The following is a 20,690-nucleotide window of genomic DNA, read 5'->3' as shown; positions in this document are numbered from 1 at the left end:
TCACCAATAATACCTCCATAAAAGTCAGAATATAGTGATTTTTCACCGTATAATTATTACAGATTGAACCACGTGAAAATCGGTTTACGTTCAGCGAGTTGCGATAACTTTAATTAAGTAAATAATAGTCAGTCATCAAGCTGTCTATTTTTTATAAATATATGGTGTCGTACGTCATCATAGTAGCCCCGCCCACTTCCGGATTCCACAGTGGGACTGTGTTTCTATTGGTCCAGCGTGTCAGTGTGCAGAGAACAACAAACAAGATAGGGTGCAGACCGTCGGGATGGGTGCAGGTAAGCCAGGGCTTTTTATAGAGTGAAATTGATTTAATATTTCTATTTTAGCAGCAGTGTCTTGCTGCCGAGAACCACAGTCGGGCCCGTTTCTCCAGCAGGTGGTGAATCCGGTCGCTGTGTGCTGACGGGACTGTCAGTGCCGCACAGACACTCGCTGCTTTGTAACCTCGGTGACGTTAGCATGCTAAAGTAATGACCATAGCTAAATGCTAACCTCACGTTAGCCAGCTGTTGGTGGTTTTTTTTTTTAAAGGTTGCGGGGGTTCCCTCACTCTGACAGCTCCCGGTGTTGCCGTGTGAACACACACACGGTGTCTGGCTGTCTGTTGTGTCACTGTCGGTGTGTTTGGTGAAAAGTCCAAATGTGTGTGTGTGTGTGTGTGTGTGTGTGTGTGTCAGTCAGTCAGTCAGTCAGTCAGTCAGTCAGCCAGTCAGTGTTCTCGCGTCTGTTTGTGCTAACGCCCAGAATGAGAATAACCAGTCTGCACTGTCACCGTCAACACATTTCCCAACACTGGGACCGAGATCAGCTGTGACAAATAATATGTTAAGCATGTAAGATCCACGGGCGTCCTGTTGCATTTGGCCTCACACCCTCCTGTAAACGTCAGCTTTGTGTCAAAGCTGGCTGCATGTAATGATCTGGAAAAGAAAAAAGGTTTTGTTTTGGCACAGCAACCCTCTTTTCTTTTCCACCAATACAATCTGTTGTTTTCACGGATATGATCAGGCTGTTCTGACCGTCTGAAGAGGAACTGAATCTTTTAATGGCACCCATTACTGTTGTGTCTAACTTTACATTTGGCTCTGGGCCCAGTTTTTCCCAACTGCAGTGAAATGTGTGCAAACAGTCCATTAGCGAGATTGCTGAACTCTGGAACAGTTTGGATGTTTGTTCCCATCCACAGTAATTTATCAGTTTAGCCATGCACTGTTTCTATCTGTTATGAAATCCCCGAATCTCATGAATATCTCCAGCCTTTTAAATCAGCTCCAGGATTATCACAGCAGTTCAGTGTTGATCATATCGCATCTCGTTTGCTTGAGATTTTAGACTTCAGATATTAATAACTATACTGTAAAACACCACAATTTCAAAAGCACTGCGGTGTCATGATGGAAAAGGCTTATAAATGTACAGAAATCAAAATATCTCATATTTCACTCCCAGTAAAACACAGCATTGCCTCAAAAGTTGAAATTGACATATTTTACCACATAGATAATATTCACTGATTTTGAATTTGATGGCAGCAACATGACTTGAGAAATGTGGGCAGGAGTTACAAGAGGCTGAAAAAACAGACTTATAAACAAAACCGTATGATCGTTTCAGAGTACAGTCTCTCAGATGTAAAATTAGCCAGAAGTTTACCAATATGCAGGAAACAAAATATCCCGAAAGGCTTCAAGAGAATCGGGAGGAAGCTGAGAGAATGTTACACCACATATTGCATCCACCACAACAGTATGGTTTCTCAGTAGAAGAGTCTACATGTTCAAGTGTCCTGTCTGCAGTGCACATCTTCCACCATCAGAATGTATGACAAGTTGTTAAAAAAAAAAAAAAGAAACGTAAAGGAGTCCGTCAGTGAAGGACTGTTGAGTGACTAGAATTCAAAAGTCAAACAAGAATGGGGTGACATTCTTCCCCTGAATTTCCAGCAGCTGCTCTCTTCATTATGCACACCTTTACTATTACACCTACCTTTACCTTTACCTACACATAACATGCGAAGGCACACGTTAAAAAAAGAGTCCAAACTTTTTCAATATGTTTCACTACTATCAAATTCCAAAAGAAATTGTGAACTGTCTCAGTTTCAACTTCTGTTATATTGTTTCTGTTCCATTTTAAATGAAACAAGTCATTGCATATGTTTCTATTCACAACTTCTTTGGAATTGGGGGTAGGTAACTGTTTTCATTTGGGCCATTTTGATGTGTGTCTTGATTAATTTCTGTATTGTTTGAATACTATTTGGGGTACATTTCACATTTTTACATTTTCAGGAGAGTCTACTTGTGATAGACTCATATTTTGATATCAACTGCTATATTTACTAGCTGTGAAACAGTTTTTTTAATTAATAAATAATGTTAAATATATCAGAGTCAACACTGTGATCTGGGTTGTATGTTTGAGGTCTACAGTGTAGATCTGATCATGGTTTAGCATATTAACACGGTCCAGTGTCAACTAATAATACTAAATAATTGTACTGTTTACATGTAAAACAATTTTTTTTAAGCAGGTTAGTGTTATTAACCTTTTTAACCAAAGTAGGACATTGTTTGTGGAGAGTAAATTATGTTACAACCTCATAACAAATGTTTGCCAAGTTGCTGTTTTCCACTAAAGTCACTGAAGAGTTATGTCGGTGGTGTGATGTGGACCTGAATGGTGGTCAACAGCTTGTGCTGTTTGAGAAAGATTACAAAGTAACTAACTGAAGTGTTCGATGAAATCGATTGGCTCTACCAGGAAAGTTGAAATTGTGGTGCTTGCAGTTTATGTGATCAGAATGATTGTTAGCTGATATATTATGTTGTTTGTATAATATTTACATTTACCTAGTTGTCTTAGGTACTGTGGTGTTGTATGGAAAGGCACATTTCATCTACTATCAATATCTAGTTTAAGAGAAGAGTTTTAGTATATCACTGTTCGGACAGAGCCGTTGTTATCTAGGATTAAGATATGGTATTTAGGAGTGTGGTTCTAAGTCCAACAACCACGGGGAGGAAGTGACACCCCAGATGGCAGAAGCAGCTCAGAGATTGTAGGTGAGGATGTTTGGTCTGGAGCTCAGCTTAAGGAAGTCTGAGAATGAACAGGTACGTAGAAAGCAGGAGGTTGTTAGAGGTGCAGAGGCTCAAGCAAGAGTTGGAGTGACCGGTGGGGTATGGAGGAGAGTCGAAGAAGGTTCCCTGTCAGTATCCCAGAACCTAACACTTTGAGTAAATTGGAACCCATCATGAACATTGTGTCAACAAAGTACTGCAATGGCTGGAAGGTTGGTTTGAAACAAGGCTGTAATACGTGGAGGCATAAGCTAGTATTAAAATTTGATCTGCATGTAGTAGCTGGAGACAAAGACAGGTGGATTCAGTAGTAAGAAGGATAGTTTAGTTTATGGCCACCTGGAAGGTACTTTTAGAAATGCAAGCTGATTTAGGATTTAGGAGGGAAGTTTGTCATCCCTCAAGAAATATTTCATTATACTTTGAGCCCTGAGATAGTGTCATGGCCTGTCAGTAAACACGTAGATGATTTCATGTAGCTGATAGTTCCTTGGGAAAACTTTTGGTGCTTTCACACCAGGATAGTTCACACACACTGTTCAATTGGCCGAGGAATGCTAAAAAGACTCACACCTACATTGGTTTGGTTTACTCTCTCACTGCACTCTGAAAGCAGAACAAACCACTGCCACAGGTTCATGTAATTACACCAGCTGCTCATTTGGGTCGCTCTTTCCTCAAATAAACACTGACCATGAATTAAAAGTAAAAATTGAAGAAGAGAATCTGGAATTGAATCTATTCAGCCCGCTTGATACCCAATTTAAATGATGGTTGCTCTTGTGGGTGGCTACATGCATCGTGTTGTATACAGTCATCTGACCGTGTGTCGATTAGTGCGTCTACTTACTCCATGTTTGGCCACAAGGCCTTTTACTTTGTTTACCTCGGCTTTCTCAGACTATCGCTGTTGGCTTGTTTTTTTCTTTTTTTTTTCCTATACAAAAAGCATTACACTGTGTACTTTCCTTATTTGGTACTGCAACGTCATTCATTGGGCAGCTTCTGGTGAAAAACAACCCTTATTTTGTATGAACAAACAGTTTGAATAGGATAGATTTCCGTTTTCATTTCTGGCCAAAGTTCCGGTTTTCTTCTTCTTTGTTCATTTTTATTCTCAGGTAGTTTGTTTCTGAGTCCAAAGCGCTGCAAACAAGCAGCTGTTGTATCTGCAAGACCTTTTTACTTTGGTAAATCAACATGCTTACAAAAGGAGAAAACTGCTGATGTGTGCAGACATGAGGGCAGATGTTGAACAGCACATGTGGCCAGTCAGTGTGCAGCCAGTAGATGTGGGAGGTAGAACGTTTGAAGCAAGGTCAGCTGTCTCACTGCAAGGGAAACTGGAAACGTATGGACAGAGCCCCAAGCTCTGTTTGCAAGATGATATTTTCAAGTGAAAACTGGAAACTTTCATTGCATTTTTGGCCATTTGTATTCATTACAGCGAGTTTGTGTGTAAACAGGGATGCCCTCTACACTTGGAGCAAATGATTCTTTCTGCACATGTGCAAGTCGCTTGAAGACAATAATGAGGAAGGTTTCAGGAATGTTTGTGCCGCCTGCTCTATTCAGCCTCACAGCACTTTTGTTTTTTTAAATAGTGATACCTTCATCTGGATCACATGTAGAGACTTTTTTTAAATACACCAGATATACTGGATCCATACGATGAATATACACAGCTGGAAAACAAAACATCTACATCGTACTCTTCTCTGCATGCATGTGTGTGACTTATTGCAAAAACATGTCACCAAATTATGGCGTGGCATGCAGACGACAGTATTTTCAGTATTTCTGGCATTTGCGATTGTATGGTGGTTGTTTTTTAAAATGAAACTTTTCTGAAACCAAGACCCTGTTTACACGACAACGTTCCAAGGGAAATAGCATAAATTAGCATTTTTGTTTCAGAGAAGTTTCTCTTTTACACCACAACATGTTGAAAAAAGGTTTGTTTCTATTGAAACGGCATAAACGCTGAAAACAATGTAATTGTCATGCTGAGTCACTAGTGGCTGTGGTTGGTGGTTTTTGTAATGAAACCATACACACATATGCTCCGAAACTACAACGCTATCAATAATTACATTGGTGAGTGCATACACATTCTAATGGATTGTTATTATGGTGACTGTCAAAATAAAACTACCAAGTCCCAGGAGAACAAGGACTGGGAGTCGTGACATACACGTTATTCTTATAAACTGTTTACTCTGCCAGTGGTGCACATCTGCAAGGGCAGTGTTTCGGACTCTTCGCATTTTCAGTTTGTTGCATTTTTGTCCAATTTACACAATGATGGTGTCGTAGCATTTCTGGAAAGTAGCATCTTCCGTGGCTCCAAAGCACCATTGTGATGTAAACAGAGCCCAAAATGCAATATTGTCACTTCAAAATGTTGTTGTGTAAACGGGCCCTAGGTTGTTTTGAGAGAATCTACCAGTTACTATCTCAGGTCGTTCAGGTGCTTGGAAAAGAAGCATCAGCATCATCGCCACCATGAGCTTGTCTAAATAGAGCTGGTTTAATGAATGTGCCAATGTTGTTCTGGCTGTGATCGCCACATGGCACATTGGCTAAGTTTATATGGTGTGTGGCGTTGGCCAGAGAAGTTCCAGTGTTGTGGGACCCACCAAATTAATCATTGATAAAACAAGGCTTCCATCTTGTGACGCCAGATGACAGTCATGTTTCACTGGATTCAAGCTGTGATGTTTGTCCACTTCCCCTGAATTGTCCACTTCATTCAGTCCACAGAAAAATGCTAGCATGTATGCAAAAGAAGAATCATGAGTTTTAAAACCTTAAACATGGCTAATTATGGAAGACGGCTCTTCAGATCGATTCCCCACAGCAGACTAATTGTTGCCATCCTGGCTGATAGCTTCACTTTTATGAGGTGCAGCAAGAAGTTGTTGTGAACCACAGTGATAACCAGCAGCTGTGTCTCCCTCTCTGTCCTCTGGTTTTCTCTGTAGCCACTTTGACATACGAAACACTTCGCTTCGGAGAGTTTGAAGATTTTCCTGAGACCTTGGAGCCCGTGTGGGTCTTGGGGAAAGAGTACAATGCACTCACAGGTGGGACTTTTAAATGCATAACTCTGCAGCACATTACTACATTTAATGGTTGTAATGTAATGCGTTGTTTTTTTTCTTTATGTAGAGAAAGATCAGATTCTATCAGATGTCACTTCAAGGCTGTGGTTCACATACAGAAAAAACTTCCCTCCAATTGGTAAGTTATCCCAACAACTGTGTTTTGAGTTATAACAAGGAGGTTATAAAATCACCTGTGTTTATTTGTCTGTTAACAAGATAGCTCAAAAACTAATGTGCAGATCTTCAAAAAGATTGGTACACTTTTGATCAAAGGAAGAAACCATTCAATTCTGCTGGTGATCAGGATCAAAATAATTGTCACAATAGAAATTGTTAATTTCGCAGTATATCAAATTATGAGATAAAATCACTAAATAACTAAATAAATGAATAAAGGCAGTTGATCTGGAACGTGTCATTTCCCTGTGTCCATATCGACCTTTGGCGGAGGTCAGAAATCTCTTGATTGCTCTTGTTTTGTTTTTACTTCTGCTCCCATAATCTGAGATGCTCTGGTTTTTGCTTGGAGTTTCAAATGAGAAGTTGTGTGTTATAGGGGGCACTGGACCAACGTCCGACACAGGCTGGGGTTGCATGCTGCGGTGCGGCCAGATGATCCTGGGCGAGGCGTTGATGTGCAGACATGTAGGCCGAGGTAAAGACAGACTGTGAGCACTGTGTGGCGCCGTTGCTGCGGTAGGATCACACTGTACCACACGGAGCTTGTTCCACACAGGCCTGAACACTGGCTGCTTGTTTTCAGACTGGAGATGGGCCCGAGACCAGAAACAAAGAGAAGAGTACATCAGCATTCTCAATGCCTTCATTGACAAAAAAGACAGCTATTATTCCATCCATCAAATTGGTCAGAAGTGACATTTGGACTCTTCCAATCAAATCAGAGGCTCACCAGTGGAATCTCACTGGGAGTTTGTGTCAAACTGTTTTGTTCTCCAATGTTGCAGCTCAAATGGGAGTCGGAGAGGGAAAACCTATTGGCCAGTGGTACGGACCAAACACAGTCGCCCAGGTTCTCAAGTACGTTACCAGATAGCAGGAGAGTTGAGCCCTGTTGATCTTTCTGTCATTAGTAACAGTATTTAATACTTCATTGTGTTTGCTTCCAGGAAGCTGGCAGTGTTTGACACATGGAGCAGATTAGTGGTACATGTGGCAATGGACAACACCGTGGTCATCGAAGAGATCAGTGAGTCCAGCTGTGCAATACCTTCATTTAAACGCTTTTCCCTGTTGGATTTTTGTGGCATAAGCAGTTGAAACGTCGCCTTACTTCTTGTATTTAATCTAACAATAATAATTCCCTCTGGCATTATTGAAGTACTTATATAGTACTCTCAATAGTGAACTGTGCTCACATAGTTTAGCAGTTCAGTTCAATCTTATTGGTCCTTCAGGGAAGACTTAAGAGTGGTGACCAGGAGGAGCTTTTATGACTTTCATTAATATAATGTTTTTGTACTTGTCAGATTAGCCATAATCCAAAATATGTTACCTTAATATTTTTTACTAAGGCTCCATTTACTCGACAACATTCTATAAAAGTGAAAATGCAAAACTTTGGCAGAACTTTTTTAAAACTATTCGCAGGGTAGAATTTTCAAAAACTCTCCAACTCTTTCTCCGTGTAAACGGGTGGAAAAAACCGTTATCAAAGTGTTCAGCTCTGCCGCCATGTAGACAGTGGAAACGCTGCTACTGTGCTACTGTCTCCTCCACAGTGTCATGACAGATTCTCCTGGCACTCACTTTGTAGTCCAAAGCCACTGTAATGACAATCCCACTAGATCATCTGTCCATATGAATGTCCTGTTCTCCATTTTTATTTATAGTCTATAACCATACACTCTGTTAGCATGTGTGTGGTTTCATTATAAAAACAAACAACAGCACCAACTAGTGGACCAACATGAAACTACATGGTTAATGTCTGTTGTTTCTGTGAAAACAGACTTTGTTGTCACAATGTTGCTGTGTAAACGGGGTCAGAAATCCAGAGCGACTCAATGGGCCGTCTTTCAGTCCAAAGTAGCAGCTTAAAAACGAAAGAAGAAGAAATAGCATGGTCACTCCATGTGGCAGTAATGCTGCAATCGCCTTTTCCTCTGCAGAGCGTCTTTGTATGCCCTGGCTGGATGTGGCCGGAGCCTGTGGCGTGGCAGAGGGAGTGGGAGAGCTGAACGGCTGCCTGGAGGGAGCGTGCTCCCTGGCGGAGGAGGAGACGGCCCTCTGGAAACCTCTGGTCCTGCTCATCCCCCTCAGGCTGGGCCTGAGCGATATCAATGAGGCTTACATTGAAACCCTCAAGGTGAGCACTCATACACCTACCATCATTGCATATCTTTACTGGCTTTATGGACGCTGCCACTTTTGGTGTGTTTTTTGCTTTGTTTTGACTGTTCTCCGCAAATGACAGCTTTAGGCTACTAATATCTATTTAACAGAACTCGTCCATCACAAGTTACCGCTGGTGCAATTTTCGATGTACTATAGTGAGGTGGAGTCTGAAAAAGTAACAGTCTCCTAGGCAGGAATCAACAGTTTTGATTTCCTCTAATGATGGCAGGCTCAAGTTAAATGCTGGATTTGCATTTAATTTCATTCGGTAGGAAACAAGGGAACTGATGTCGGCATTCACAGCTTTTCAAGGGATCTGAAAACAAAGAAAACAAAAGCTGTCTGCATTTGTTTGACCTTTGTGTCTCAAAGACCCAGTATGTCAACATGGTACAAGAGGACAACCTCAACTTCCCACATGATGGAAATGCAGCAATGAAAAAATTCTTTACATAACAATTAGTGACACCAGTATATTTCAATCGGGAAGTAATTTGTTGGAACTTTCGGAAATAATTGAAGAAGAAATGTTAAAAGGGAGAAATTGGTTTATCGAAAATAAGTTGTCCTTAAATTGGGACAAAACAAACTATATGATTTTCAGTAATCACAGCAAAATTGATCATGTGAAACTCACAATTGATGGAGTTAGCATAAAAAGAGTCAAGGAAGTTAAGTTTCGAGGTGTTGTTGTAGACGAAAAATTAAATTGGAAAGCTCATATTGATTATGTAAAAAGAAAAATCAGCAAAAGTATCAGCATTTTATATAAAGTTAGAGATTTGTTTGATTGTAGCCTGTTGAATATGCTTTATTTCTCAACGATTCTCCCATATTTCAGTTATTGTGCTGAAGTCTGAGGTCATACTTCTACCAGGACCACTAAGCCCTTAGTCCTGTTGCAAAAAAGAGCAATTAGAATCATCAGTAAGAAAGGTTATAGAGAACACACCGATGGGGAATCCAATTGATTTGATTTTGTTGAACAGTGCTAATAGGAACAGATAACACAAGATTAATCTTCTCTCTGTTCCCCTTGGTTCATGTATGAATGACAAATTATTATATATATATATATATATTGTGAAATGGCATGAAATAACATGAACAAATAAGTAAAATTAAATAAATAAATAAAAAGGACGATGGCAACATCTTAAGGCACATAAATTCATTCAGCTGGATTTCTTTAAAGAAAATTACAGTTTCGTACAATTTCTTCTGTGCCAGAAGGAACACCATTAAATAATTAGGTGATGTTAGGTGTGAAATAATAAAGCTACGATAATGAAACTTATTCTGCCCGTGGCCCCTTTTACACAACAGTGTTTCAAGTGAAAACATAGTTTTTGCATTTTTGTTTCAGAAAGGTTTCACGCTTACTCTGCAAAGTTTTGAAAACAATGTCCGTTTCCATTCCACTACATCAGTAATGCTGATGTAGTTTTTATGTCGGGCCACTAGTGGGTGCTGTTATTTGTTTCTGCAATCAAACGACAGACATGCACGCAGAGAACAAGACGCTATAAACATTTAGACAGACAATCGTGTGTTGTTACAATGACTGTCAACAATAAAACTGACCCTACCTGGACTGAGAGTCACGACACTCTGGAGGAAAACTTTCTTGCTTGTCCACCAACTGAGCATGTGCAGAACAACTAGTCACTGCAGTGGCAGCGTTTCCACTGTTTAAAAGACAGTCACATTTTTTGGGGTGAAAACGTTTGGTTTCCAGTGGCCCCAGCACTCCTGTCATGTTAACGGGGCCTGACACTGGACCAGCAGCTCTCCACGGTACATAATACGCTCTACAACAGGGGTCGGCAACCTTTAATGCTCAAAGAGCCATTTGGACCCGTCTCGCTCCGTACACAACACCCAAAGGTCCACACGCATTTTATTTTAACAGTCCCACAGGCAGACCATGCCAGGAGGACACGACACACAAAACCTTCTTCACTGCTGGTTGACAACTTACAACTAATAAACTAAACTACATGAACTAAGCAACAAAAACACAACACAACACAATTATTACCAACACTACAAACCTAACATAACCCCCAATAATTACATTTAAAACACCACAAACAGAAACTCCCACAATGCATTGCAGCTCTCAGCTCCTTTATTGCTACACATTATTAAAATGGAAGATAAATGTGGAGATGTGGATTGTTAGAACCATGAGTGTGATGGTGTGTCTTTAATGTCCTGTAGTTGTTGTGGAATTCACTAGAATGTTCCGTCACTCTCAACAAGTCTGTAATGAACCTCCTGGAACTGTCGGCTTTTACTGTGAAAGGTACAGGAAGCTCCCAGCTTCAGATACCAGTTGAGCTGCAATTCTACGTTCTTCATTGTTGCGTAATGACGTCACATCGCTGCGTCGTTCACAACCCGCCTACATTTGACCACTCTTTGTAGCGGGACTGAGCTCTGGGTGGCTTTGCCTCCTTACGTCCCTCTCTGGGTGGCTTTGCCTCCTTACGTCCCTCTATGGGTGACTTTGCCTCCTTACGTCCCTCTCTGGGTGACTTTGCCTCCTTACGTCCCTCTCTGGGTGGCTTTGCCTCCTTACGTCCCTCTCTGGGTGGCTTTGCCTCCTTACGTCCCTCTCTGGGTGGCTTTGCCTCCTTACGTCCCTCTCTGGGTGGCTTTGCCTCCTTACGTCCCTCTCTGGGTGGCTTTGCCTCCTTACGTCCCTCTCTGGGTGGCTTTGCCTCCTTACGTCCCTCTCTGGGTGGCTTTGCCTCCTTACGTCCCTCTCTGGGTGGCTTTGCCTCCTTACGTCCCTCTCTGGGTGGCTTTGCCTCCTTACGTCCCTCTCTGGGTGGCTCTGCCTCCTTACGTCCCTCTCTGGGTGGCTTTGCCTCCTTACGTCCCTCTCTGGGTGGCTTTGCCTCCTTACGTCCCTCTCTGGGTGGCTTTGCCTCCTTACGTCCCTCTCTGGGTGGCTTTGCCTCCTTACGTCCCTCTCTGGGTGGCTCTGCCTCCTTACGTCCCTCTCTGGGTGGCTCTGCCTCCTTACGTCCCTCTCTGGGTGGCTTTGCCTCCTTACGTCCCTCTCTGGGTGGCTTTGCCTCCTTACGTCCCTCTCTGGGTGGCTTTGCCTCCTTACGTCCCTCTCTGGGTGGCTCTGCCTCCTTACGTCCCTCTCTGGGTGGCTCTGCCTCCTTACGTCCCTCTCTGGGTGGCTTTGCCTCCTTACGTCCCTCTCTGGGTGGCTTTGCCTCCTTACGTCCCTCTCTGGGTGGCTTTGCCTCCTTACGTCCCTCTCTGGGTGGCCTTGCCTCCTTACGTCCCTCTCTGGGTGGCTTTGCCTCCTTACGTCCCTCTCTGGGTGGCTCTGCCTCCTTACGTCCCTCTCTGGGTGGCTTTGCCTCCTTACGCCCCTCTCTGGGTGGCTTTGCCTCCTTACGCCCCCCCGGGATGAACTGAAGTGGGACGGAGGCTCCAGGAGCCACAGTGGAGGGACCAAAGAGCCACATGAGGCTCCGGAGCCGCGGGTTGCCGACCCCTGTTCTACAACCACAGCACTTTACATTGGGAGATGCAGTTCCAACATTTTGACACCTCGGTCCTCTCTTCTCACAGCAATGCTTCATGTTGCCTCAGTCCCTCGGGGTTATTGGCGGAAAGCCCAACAGCGCCCACTACTTCATCGGTTATGTCGGTAAGTTGCTCCTCTGTGCTCAGCTTGCATTTGCAATGCAGCTTGTGTCCACTTCATCAAGACGCGTGTCTTTGTGTTCCCCAGGAGAGGAGCTCATCTATTTAGACCCACACACCACACAGCCGGCGGTGGAGCCGTGTGACGACGGACAGGTCCCCGACGACACGTACCACTGTCAGCACCCGCCCTGCCGCATGCACATCTGTGAACTGGACCCGTCGATCGCAGCGGTAGGAGTGTCCCGCACAGCAAACTAATGGGGCTTTTCCACTACTTCCTCTTCGGCCTTACTCTACTGGACTCTACTCACTGTTGACGCTTTCCCACTATGTTAGTCCTGCTGCCAGGTACTTTTGTGGTTCCTGCACAGCCAAGGTCCCAAACCAGCTCATGCAAGTTGAAAATGTGACGTTGACACATGGCAGGCCGTTGATTGGCCGGCGGGTCACAACATAGATGAGTCAGAAGGCGGCTCACTCACCCCGCTATTTTTAAACCCGATCACAACAAAAGCGCTCACAGAGACATTTGCACAAAAATATACCCCGTGGTGCAAAGGACGATGTGTAAAAGTTTCTTTGTCTCGCGGCGACCAGCAGATTTAGAGGGAACTCCACGTACTGACCTGCTACGAGTATCGGGAGGTTTCCCAGCCACGGTGTTCTGGATTAACTGGTTTCCCTGTTAACTGGTGGCCGGCTTCTTGGAGTGTCCCCTTTTCACAGCAGATGTTAAAAACCCCACTAAAATCTGTAGCTGTCCTGGCGAACGCCATTTAACCGCATTTCCATTAAAGTTTAAAGTATCTTAGCGTTTGTTTGTCTTATTTTGACATCAGCTGCTGCGAACGGCGAGTGGCTGAAGTCACCAGTTAACAGCGGCACCAGTGAAACTGGAACACCTAACAGTGAAGCACTTATCGGAACAATCCACATTTTGTAATATTATTAATAAACGTATAAAAATATATACTATTTAATATATTATTTAAGCTGATATCCAATGCACATTCGTTCCACATCATATCGGGGTGATTAGTTGTACACAACAGGAAAAAGCTCAGATGACTCCGCCCACGGCGGTGACAATACATTGTCATGGAAAACGACCGAGGTGAAGCAAAGCAAGTCAAGTAGGTACTAGTGGGAAAGACGTTTACACGACCAGGTGGATTCTTTACACTTTACTCTTTTCTCAGATGTATTTAAGGCCTTACCAAGCACCATCACTTTAAAAGATTGTTTTCAATCTCAGCTCCTCCACCCAACACATCACTCCAGTCCTCCAGCAGCTCCTCCACCCAACACATCACTCCAGTCCTCCAGCAGCTCCTCCACCCAACACATCACTCCAGTCCTCCAGCAGCTCCTCCACCCACCACATCACTCCAGTCCTCATCAGCTCCTCCACCCACCACATCACTCCAGTCCTCATCAGCTCCTCCACCCACCACATCACTCCAGTCCTCCATCAGCTCCTCCACCCACCACATCACTCCAGTCCTCCAGCAGCTCCTCCACCCACCACATCACTCCAGTCCTCCATCAGCTCCTCCACCCACCACATCACTCCAGTCATCAGCTCCTCCACCCACCACATCACTCCAGTCCTCCAGCAGCTCCTCCACCCACCACATCACTTCAGTCCTCCAGCAGCTCCTCCACCCACCACATCACTCCAGTCATCAGCTCCACCCACCACATCACTCCAGTCCTCCAGCAGCTCCTCCACCCACCACATCACTCCAGTCCTCATCAGCTCCACCCACCACAGCACTTCAGTCCTCCATCAGCTCCACCACCCACCACATCACTCCAGTCATCAGCTCCTCCACCCACCACATCACTTCAGTCCTCCAGCAGCTCCTCCACCCACCACATCACTCCAGTCCTCCAGCAGCTCCACCCACCACATCACTCCAGTCCTCTAGCAGCTCCTCCACCCACCACATCACTCCAGTCCTCATCAGCTCCACCACCCACCACATCACTCCAGTCATCAGCTCCACCCACCACATCACTCCAGTCCTCCAGCAGCTCCACCACCCACCACATCACTCCAGTCCTCCAGCAGCTCCACCCACCACATCACTCCAGTCCTCCAGCAGCTCCTCCACCCACCACATCACTCCAGTCCTCCATCAGCTCCACCCACCACATCACTCCAGTCATCAGCTCCACCCACCACATCACTCCAGTCCTCCATCAGCTCCACCCACCACATCACTCCAGTCATCAGCTCCACCCACCACATCACTCCAGTCCTCCATCAGCTCCACCCACCACATCACTCCAGTCATCAGCTCCACCCACCACATCACTCCAGTCCTCCAGCAGCTCCTCCACCCACCACATCACTCCAGTCCTCCAGCAGCTCCTCCACCCACCACATCACTCCAGTCCTCCAGCAGCTCCACCCACCACATCACTCCAGTCCTCCAGCAGCTCCTCCACCCACCACATCACTCCAGTCCTCCATCAGCTCCACCCACCACATCACTCCAGTCATCAGCTCCACCCACCACATCACTCCAGTCCTCCATCAGCTCCACCCACCACATCACTCCAGTCATCAGCTCCACCCACCACATCACTCCAGTCCTCCATCAGCTCCACCCACCACATCACTCCAGTCATCAGCTCCACCCACCACATCACTCCAGTCCTCCATCAGCTCCACCCACCACATCACTCCAGTCATCAGCTCCACCCACCACATCACTCCAGTCCTCCAGCAGCTCCTCCACCCACCACATCACTCCAGTCCTCCAGCAGCTCCTCCACCCACCACATCACTCCAGTCCTCCAGCAGCTCCTCCACCCACCACATCACTCCAGTCCTCCATCAGCTCCACTCACCACATCACTCCAGTCATCAGCTCCACCCACCACATCACTCCAGTCCTCCATCAGCTCCACCCACCACATCACTCCAGTCCTCCATCAGCTCCACCCACCACATCACTCCAGTCCTCTAGCAGCTCCTCCACCCACCACATCACTCCAGTCATCAGCTCCACCCACCACATCACTCCAGTCCTCCATCAGCTCCACCCACCACATCACCCCAGTCCTCCAGCTTCATGTACAACCTGCCCCCTGTATCTGCCTGATGTCCTCCATGTTTTCACTCCCTCCCGTTCTCTCAGATCCTCTCCCTCCATCCACCTGTCTTTCACCTCCGCCCGTCTCACCACCATGAGGAGCAGAGCCTCTGGAACTCATTCCCCCACTTCACATCACAACTCACAACTCGTCTGTTCAGACCTGCTTGTTCCATATGATGCAAATTGTCTTGTGTTGTTTTTAATGATGTTTTGACTGATTGCAGTGTCCTTGAGTGCCAAGAAAAGCACCCTGAAATAAATGTATTATAGCTGATTGCTTTCTGGTGTCTACCAGGGCTTCTTCTGCAGAACGGAGGACGAGTTTGACGACTGGTGTATGCGCATCAGAAGGGTATGTCACCGTCTCTTCCTCCCCTGATGTCTCTTGTGTGAAAAGAAAGCATCACTTTGTTTTCAGTGAAGTTGTTCCTGATAAAATAATAGATTAATATTTCTCTTTCTCCAGTTGTCATGCAACAGAGGCGGGCTGCCCATGTTTGAACTGGTAGACAGCCAACCCTCTCACATGGTGAGCGTGGACGCCCTAAACCTTACTCCTGGTAAGTCCACGTCTCGTTTCTTGTTTAAAAACCCAAAAGCCTCAGTTGTTAATGTTTTTCCTCGTCCTTTGCAGATTTCTCAGACTCTGACAGGTTGGAGCGGTTCTTTGACTCAGAGGATGAGGAGTTTGAGATCCTTTCCCTGTGAGGGACGTAACGAACAATAATTTTTACTGTACTCGGCGGTGGGCGAAGGATTGCGTCTCTTCTCTGTATCAGAAGAGAAACCGGAGGGGATGAACATTTCAGCGGAGACCCCTTGAGCCCGTCCAGCTCCCACCATGTGTCTTTTCTAGCACACAATCTTCTCCAACAGCCTCTGAATGATGCTCTCTGTGTCCAACGGTGAGACTGCCCCAGTGGAAGCTGTAGCAGGAGCTCAGGATCAATTCTGTATGCACATCTTCACATTACATGTTTCCATTTGAGTCTTAACACTTTTAAATGTTTCTTCTGAAGTGATATGGTGCCTTTCCCTGACTCCATAAAATTTAAAGAGAAAAAAATAATCGCCATAACAATTTTATGTTGTATAGAAACACGATGGCTCATGACACCTATGGTTTTATGCAGTTTGTCACTAATAAATAAAGTCTGTAACAGCCTGCAAGTTAACCAAATTTAGTCCCATTTGAAGACGAGACACATTCGCTGTTCACGGAAAGCATCCCCGCCCAGTCCGGAATATATACAGAGGTTCATCAGAAGATTATTTATTTAATCGAAATATATATGATGGTGACAGAACAACAGATATGTAAGAAATTCAAAAGCTAAATAAAAGCAGAAGCTGGTATTTCAGAATTGTTTATATTTCATGTTTTTCATAAAAGAGACTCTTCTCCCACATTGACGTGAGGACAAGTAAACAGAATGTGCAAAGCATTGACGTCGCCACACTGGTCCAGGTTCACTTCCACAGCTCTCCTAGTGGCAAATTCTGTGCCGAGTCAATGGCTTTATGGCTGTGGTCCGAAATGTCCAAGTGCACACTCTCAATGTTCTGTGAGGCATCGATCACCTGAAAACATCAGATAGATGGTTACATGTGGATGTAAACAATTAGAAGGCTTAACGGCACCATCTGTCACCTTTTCTCAATTACAAGAACATATACAGTGGGGCAAAAAAGTATTGAGTCAGCCACCAATTGTGCAAGTTCTCCCACTTAAAAAGATGAGGGAGGCCTGTAATTTTCATCATAGGTATTCCTCAACTATGAGAGACAGAATGAGAAAAAAAAAATCCAGAAAATCACATTGTCTGATTTTTAAAGAATTTATTTGCAAATTATGGTGGAAATAAGTATTTGGTCAATAACAAAAGTTCATCTCAATACTTTGTTGTAGACCCTTTGTTGGCAATGACAGAGCTCAAACGTCTTCTATAAGTCTTCACCAGGTTTTCACACACTGTTGCTGGTATTTTGGCCCGTTCCTCCATGCAGATCTCCTCTAGAGCCGTGATGTTTTGGGGCTGTCGCTGGGCAACACGGACTTTCCACTCCCTCCAAAGATGTTCTATGGGGTTGAGATCTGGAGCCTGGCTAGGCCACTCCAGGACCTTGAAATGCTTCTTACGAAGCCACTCCTTGGTTGTGTTTGAGATCATTGTCATGCTGAAAGACCCAGCCACATTTCATCTTCAATGCCCTTGCTGATGGAAGGAGGTTTTCATTCAAAATCTCACCATACATGGTCCCATTCATTCTTTCCTTTACATGGATCAGTCGTCCTGGTCCCTTTGCAGAAAAACAGCCCAAAGCATGATGTTTCCACCCCCGTGCTTCACAGTAGGTCTGGTGTTCTTTGATGTTTCCACCCCCGTGCTTCACAGTAGGTCTGGTGTTCTTTGGATGCAACTCGGCATTCTTTCTCCTCCAAACACCACGAGTTGAGTTTTGACCAAAAAGTTCTATTTTGGTTTCATCTGACCATATGACATTCTCCCAATCCTCTTCTGGATCGTCCAAATGCTCTGTAGCAAACTTCAGACGGGCCTGGACATGTCCTGGCTGAAGCAGGGGGACACGTCTGGCACTGCAGGATTGAGTCCCTGGCGGCGTAGTGTGTTACTGATGGTACCTTTGTTACTCTGGTCCCAGCTCTCTGCAGGTCCTTCACTAGGTCCCCCGTGTGCTTCTGGGAGTTTTGCTCACCGTTCTTGTGATCATTTTCAGCCCACGGGGTGAGATCTTGCGTGGAGCCCCAGATGGAGGGAGATTATCGGTGGTCTTGTTTGTCTTCCATTTTCTAATAATTGCTCCCACAGTTGATTTCTTCACACCAAGCTGCTTACCTACTGCAGATTCAGTCTTCTCAGCCTGGTGCAGGTCTACAATTGTGTTTCTGGTGTCCTTTGACAGCTCTTTGGTCTTGGCCATAGTGGAGTTTGGAGTGTGACTGTTTGGGGTTGTGGACAGGTGTCTTTCATACTGAGAACCAGTTCAAACAGGTGCCATTAATACAGGTAAGGAGTGGAGGACAGAGGAGCCTCTTAAAGAAGGAGTTACAGTCTGTGAGAGGCAGAAATCTTGCTTGTTTGTAGGTGACCAAATACTTATTTTCCACCATAATTTGCAAATAAATTCTTTAAAAATCAGAATGTGATTTTCGGGATTTTTTTTTCTCATTCTGTCTCTCATAGTTGAGGAATACCTATGATGACAATTACAGGCCTCCCTCATCTTTTTAAGTGGGAGAACTTGCACAATTGGTGGCTGACTAAATACTTTTTTGCCCCACTGCAACTTCTTTGAATCATATTATTTCTGACTGCTGAGTGCAGAAATGACCAACTGTGACCTGTGGCAAGGCCACAAAAAACTCCTGCGCCCCGATGAGGACAAATGCACCGTAGACAGGGGTTCTACTTCAATCCAAGATATTCTCTTACCTGCCACTTTACCGATGGATCCTTCATCAGCTCCTCAAACTTCTGCTGCACCGCTCTCTGGAAAACACTGGTCTCGTACCTCTCCTCCCCAAAGTGACCTCGGAGAGCCGCCTCGGCCGAGTTCAGCTGCAGGAACATGACCAGGTCGGGTTTCGGCAGCCCCACATCAGGGCTCCTGCACCAGTCCAGACGGAATCCCTGGAGGACACCAAATGACTTCAACAGTCAAGGACGTCTGACTTCTTAAACGTACTTTCCTACTGGCTGAGAGGCGACATGAGCAGACTCACTGGCTTGGCACTGGTGAAAGCCACTCCAGAGAAGGCGTATCTGTCCACAACCAGAGTGATGCCCTGCTCCAGCTTCTTCTTCATTAAAGGCCTGGGGGGTTAGTGAATGCTCTTATTTATAGATCCAGGTTGCAATGTTGACCAAGCAAGGTCTTCTAAAATAATCCACCAGTAGCCGTTTGGGTCATTGATGAATCAGAGCTCAGGAAACTAAAAGGTGTATGTTTGATGGAAGACCTCATACAACCAAACAACACATTCATTTTGCGTTTAAGGGATTATTTCTCCCTTATATATTAATATATGCAAAGAAAACATTGGCAGTATCTGTTTTTAACTTGGGTCAAATTCCCTTCAGTACACTTCCATTAAAATAATGCAAAATGTGTCAATACACTTCCTGGATGTTTCACCCAATTACTCATTCTGCAGCCAATAGAAATATTTGGATGAATGTTGTGATGCATAAACAGCCTGATAGCACGTCTCTTTGGCCATGGTGTTATACTCACAATAACACTCGAATCTAAACCCAATCTACTGTCATTGTTTTGACAGAAAAAACTGTTTCCCCTGCTTACTCATTCTGTCCAATATGCAGCCTCCCAATTCACTAAAGAAAATAAGCATTTATTCTGTGTCTGGAGTTGATTTTCTCTTAACTGACTGCCTTCCTTCTTAGTCAATGTTCTTTGCAAAGAGTGTCACTAGGTGAACCAGGAAAGTGTTTTTACTTTAAAGCTTGCAGGCAGCTGGAACAGCTGACCACGTGACACCAGCTCGTCGTAACAGCACAGAGTGAAACACTGTGATTTATGATTATCTCATCAGAATCACATTAAAATATATTTGTCAGACGTGTAAACCTTCTTCCTAAGACAAAAGGTCAGTTACACCAGCTCCCAGCGGTTTGCGGAGAACAGCAGATGCACGGCGTGGTCCTCCAGCTCGGCGCGTTTCTCCAGGTAGGCGTTGATCAGCTGCCCGATGGTCGTGGAGCGATCTGCGGGGGAAACAACACGAACACACCGTTAGGCCGAAACAACACAGCGGACCGGAACCTCCGGGAAGGCGTCTCACCGGGAAACCTCATCATCTCCGCGGGTCGGCCGCTTTGCTTAAGCGCCTGGACCAGTTTGTTGCACTGCGTGGTTTTCCCGGCCTTGTCCACCCCTTCCAGGACGATGAGGGCCCCGCGCTTGCACGCCATCGCCCCGGATACACTCTTCGGAGAGTCACGCTACAGGGGATACGGAGAGATAATGGGCGGAGGATTTCTGTTGACGAACATTACCCGCCAAACATGTCAACAAAAGGAAGTGCTCGTGACGTATTTCCGGTTCTCTTCAATTTTAAATGAACTTTATTTCACAGGCGCTCATGGACAAACAACATGGCGGATGATTAAATAACAATGACGAAGGTGCATCTTAAAGTTAAAATTATCTTTTTGTTTTATTTTGGAGGGATCTGTTTCTTGGTCTCTGGGTGAAGCGTTTGCATTTATCAAAACAATTCAGTGCTGGACATGGCCTTCCACATTTTATATTCATCATCAGTAAAAAATAAAATTGAACTGTAATAATTGACTACA

The 20,690-nt window shown here is 44.9% G+C and overlaps 2 protein-coding genes across 4 annotated transcripts; one reads left to right on the top strand and one right to left on the bottom strand.

The window, feature by feature from the left end:
* The first annotated feature begins 258 nt into the window (after positions 1-258).
* On the top strand, positions 259-16,126 carry atg4b (autophagy related 4B, cysteine peptidase). Of its 3 annotated transcripts, none has more exons than XR_013936845.1 (13): positions 259-296; positions 6,089-6,190; positions 6,276-6,347; positions 6,768-6,866; positions 6,975-7,076; positions 7,177-7,249; positions 7,339-7,418; positions 8,341-8,537; positions 12,167-12,245; positions 12,330-12,475; positions 15,661-15,703; positions 15,818-15,911; positions 15,986-16,029. XR_013936845.1 is itself a non-coding variant. In XM_080506026.1 (13 exons), exons 1-13 carry the CDS (start codon positions 287-289, stop codon positions 16,057-16,059), a joined length of 1,185 nt encoding a protein of 394 aa, XP_080362152.1. In that variant the 5' UTR covers positions 259-286; the 3' UTR covers positions 16,060-16,126. The 3 variants fall into 3 exon arrangements, 2 of the variants coding, with proteins under 2 accessions (XP_080362152.1, XP_080362153.1); XM_080506026.1 differs by having other exon boundaries at positions 15,647-15,703; positions 15,986-16,126; XM_080506027.1 differs by lacking the exon at positions 259-296 and adding an exon at positions 409-431 and having other exon boundaries at positions 15,647-15,703; positions 15,986-16,126.
* A 574-nt stretch (positions 16,127-16,700) lies between these two features.
* On the bottom strand, positions 16,701-20,399 carry dtymk (deoxythymidylate kinase (thymidylate kinase)). Its single transcript, XM_080506028.1, has 5 exons — positions 20,177-20,399; positions 19,991-20,099; positions 19,097-19,187; positions 18,807-19,004; positions 16,701-16,932 (listed from the first exon to the last, which is right to left on the bottom strand). Exons 1-5 carry the CDS (start codon positions 20,304-20,306, stop codon positions 16,822-16,824), a joined length of 639 nt encoding a protein of 212 aa, XP_080362154.1. The 5' UTR covers positions 20,307-20,399; the 3' UTR covers positions 16,701-16,821.
* Positions 20,400-20,690: the final 291 nt, after the last annotated feature.

Source organism: Blennius ocellaris (genome assembly GCF_963422515.1).
Source record: "Blennius ocellaris genome assembly, chromosome: 12".
NCBI lineage: Eukaryota > Metazoa > Chordata > Actinopteri > Blenniiformes > Blenniidae > Blennius > Blennius ocellaris.
Note: the sequence above shows the minus strand (reverse complement) of the source record. Positions and strands in the feature narration are given on the sequence as shown.